Source organism: Dipodomys ordii, unplaced genomic scaffold, assembly GCF_000151885.1.
Source record: "Dipodomys ordii isolate 6190 unplaced genomic scaffold, Dord_2.0 Scaffold68, whole genome shotgun sequence".
In the NCBI taxonomy this organism is placed as follows: Eukaryota; Metazoa; Chordata; class Mammalia; order Rodentia; family Heteromyidae; genus Dipodomys; species Dipodomys ordii.
This window is the reverse complement of record NW_012267284.1, coordinates 6666008-6669345: the sequence shown is the minus strand read 5'-3', so window position 1 is coordinate 6669345 and position 3338 is coordinate 6666008. Positions and strand designations below refer to the sequence as shown.

The 3338-nt window shown below is 51.2% G+C and overlaps 1 protein-coding gene across 1 annotated transcript in view; it reads left to right on the top strand.

The window, feature by feature from the left end:
- The first annotated feature begins 263 nt into the window (after nucleotides 1-263).
- Ptcd1 (pentatricopeptide repeat domain 1) overlaps nucleotides 264-3338 on the top strand; it is a 10245-nt gene continuing 7170 nt past the window's right edge. The window contains exons 1-2 of the mRNA XM_013023413.1: nucleotides 264-331; nucleotides 1394-1884. Coding sequence (XP_012878867.1) covers nucleotides 1420-1884 — 465 coding nt within the window. The 5' untranslated portion in view covers nucleotides 264-331; nucleotides 1394-1419. The remainder of the gene's footprint in view (nucleotides 332-1393; nucleotides 1885-3338) is intronic.

Here is a 3338-nt window from a genome sequence, read left to right as displayed (position 1 = left end):
TGCTGCCGCCGCCGCCGCCGCCGCCGCCGCCGCTGCCGCCCGAAGGATGTCGGGAGCGCCCCAAGCGCGCCTTGGCCTTCCGCCGGCCTAGGCCAAGCCAATCCAGCGGCCGACTACGGCCACGATGCCAGACGTAGTTAGCAGACAGCCGAGCCACCGGCGGGGCGGCGCTTCACCTCCAGCCCTGCGCGTGCGAGAGCTCGAGACGCGGACTGCGCCTGCGCGAGCCTCGGCTGCGGCGCCTGCCTCAGGTATTGGATGTCACCGCCCGGGGGACGCGCTGAGGACCGCGCGGGGACCAGCACGGCGTTCTAGGCTCCCGGCCGTTCCGGTGAGTTCCTGTTCCATCCACGCAGGAGTTCTGAGACCCTGGCAGAGCTGGCCCGTGTGGCAGCGAGAGTCCTGAGTCCAGGACTGACTGGAACTTGGGGCTCGACTGGAACTCAGGCTCTGAGGGCCTGCGGAGAAGGGGGTCGCGGTCGCTCGAGGGCCGCGCGATGGGCAGGTGGGATCTTCAGCGTGTCGGTGATTCTGGAGTTGGATTGGTCGATTGGGGTGCGGTGGAGGGGGGCGGGTGTCTCACTAGGAAACCCAGGCAGGCCTCTAACTCGCGATCCTCCCGATTCAGCCTCCTGAGTGCGGGGGATTATAGTCGAGCCTAGGAGAAAGAATGGATTTCATAGGAAGATAACTCTCGCTTTACTCCCCCCCCCCCCGTGTAAACCTTAGCATTTCTTCCCTGACTGGCAGAGAATATGTTAGCAGTGGATGATTTGTCAGAAGACATTTTGTGCAGCTACCACACAGGGTGGTCACTCGTGCTATCATTTAGGCGCACTTCTGCTGTGAAATTACCATAGGCTTGTGTTATCTAATGCCTTGAAAACTTCATAGACTAGTATACCACATATGCATGTACAGCACATATGTACACTGCTATTGTACTACAGTCCGACTCCACTCTAGTCTCAGTTATTGATGTGTTGTCTTTTTTTTTTTTTTTGGTCCAAGACTGGGACTTGAACTCAGTACTTGAAGTTTTCACTCATTGACTAGCACTGTAGCAACTGAGCAATGCCGCCAACCCCAGAGCCCTTCTAATGTATCCAAACCTTAAAGGTATTTTCATGCTGCCAGTCTCCAGTAGCTCGTACTTGTAATCTTAGCTATTCAAGAGGCTGAGATCTGGGAGAGGTCAAGGTTTGAGGCTAGTCCAGGCATAGGAGTCCTAGAGACTCCATCTCCAAAAATGATCATCCAATAACAAGGCTGGAGGCGTGGTTCAGGAGGCTAGGATTGATTATTGGCAGGCCTTATATAACCACTACCAAGTCTTCTGCCTTTGTAACTGTGAATCTGACTTGACTTCCTTAATTTGTTTGAAATATTCCAGGCCCAGGTGGGACAGGAAAGCCAGACATGGATATTATGAGACTTGCCCGCCTCTTCTCTGGTCCTGGCCCTGTGGGACTGTCCATCCTCCAATGCCTTGGTCCTCGTGGAGTCTGGTGGACAGGAGGCAAGGAGGGGCTGGTTTGGCCCAGGATCCTGCAGCCAGCACGGCCAGTGTCAGCGACCTTCAGCAGCTCCCTGGGGCAGGGGAGCCGGAAGAACATGAGCAGCCAACCCGGTGACCCCAGTCAGCCCAATGCCCTAACCCCTCAGGAAGAAGAGGAGGAAGAAAGCTTTGGAACTCTTTCTGACAAATACTCCTCCCGGAGAATATTCCAGAAATCCACAGCTGAGTTGTATAACTGGCAGCTCAGAGAGCAGAATATGGAGGAAGACGAAGAAGAGGAGACAGAACCCAAAGCATGGCAGGGCCGGAGGAACACCCCATATTGGTACTTCCTCCAGTGCAAACGCCTGATCAAAGAAGGGCAGGTGAGGGAACCTGGCATTCCTTCTGTTTTCCTGAGCTCACGGTTGGGTGTGTAGCAGCTCAGTGCTCCCCGTTGCTAAATGTTGGGGTGCTCATAAGCACTTGATCCATGGGCCCTTTTGTTCCTTGTCTTTTTTTTTTTTTAAGTGGTACAGGGATTTGAACACCCCCAACCTTTTTTACTTAATTTTCAGATAGTGGCCCATGCTTTTGGCTTATGCCAGCCTAGACTATGGTTCTCTTACTTATGGCCTCCTGTATACCTGGGATTACAGGTGTGGGCCACTATGCCTGGCTTATTAATTGAGATAGAGGGGAATCTCACTTTTTCCCCCTCAGGCTGGCCTCAAACTTGCAGTCTCCCCAATATCTACCTCTTTACTCACCATGGTGACCCAGCAGTCTCATAGCATGAATATAACTCAGTTTCTATTGTTCAGGTATCCTGCCCCAGCCTACTATGGAAGCTGGAAGTATATGTACAGCTCTGGCCGTTTGCTGGTTAATTGGAGAAAAGTCTCTCAGATTTGTCTGCCTGGGCTAGCTTTGAGCCGTGATCCGCAGATCTCAGCCTCTAAATGGCAATTCTATTATTCCATTTGCTTGGTCAAATTTCCTTGGGTCATGCTCTATTCTCTTTCTCTGACCCACACTACCTCCAAGCTTTTCCAGCCCTGCTTCCTGCAATCCTGCCCTCAAATGTCTGGGTGTAGAGTTTCCTTTACCTCCTCAACTTTGGTGGGTTTTTTTTTGGTTGTTGTTGTTTTGTTTTGTTTTTTGTTCTTTGGTGGTAGTACTGTGAGGTTTGAAGTTAGGGCTTCTATTTGCCAGGGAGGTGCTCTACACCTGAGCCACACTCCTGACCCTTTTGCTTTGGTTATTTTTCAAGGAGGGTCTTAAAGATTTTGCCTAGGCCAACTTGGCTCATGATCTTTCTATCTACAGCCTCCCGCCTTGCTGGGACTACAGGTGTCTACCACTGTGTCTAGCTCGCCTCAGCTATTAAGGACATTTGTCACTAGGTCTTCTGTCAATATCATGTCCTTTGCCACCTACTTGCAGCACAGAAAGCAGATCCTGATCATCTTCTCCCTCAAACTACCAAAGTATCCTGTGCCATTGCTTTTATGTTGCTGGTTAGAGCATGTGGCTCAGTGTGCTTGCCCAGCTCACTCAAGGCCCTGAATTCTGTCCCCAGCACTGAAAAAGAAAACAAAAGTTTCTTAAAGATTGACAGTGACATTGTGTTTATATTTTAAAATCTCTTAGTGGTAGATGCTGAAGACCTTGTGAGTGTTTAGAATTTACTTTAAAAAATGGAATTTGAGCCGGGTGCTGGTGGCTCACGCCTGTAATCCTAGCTACTCAGGAGGCTGAGATCTGAGGATCCCGGTTCAAAACCAGCCCGGGCAGGAGAGACCGTGAGACTCCTATCTCCAATAAACCACCAGAAAAC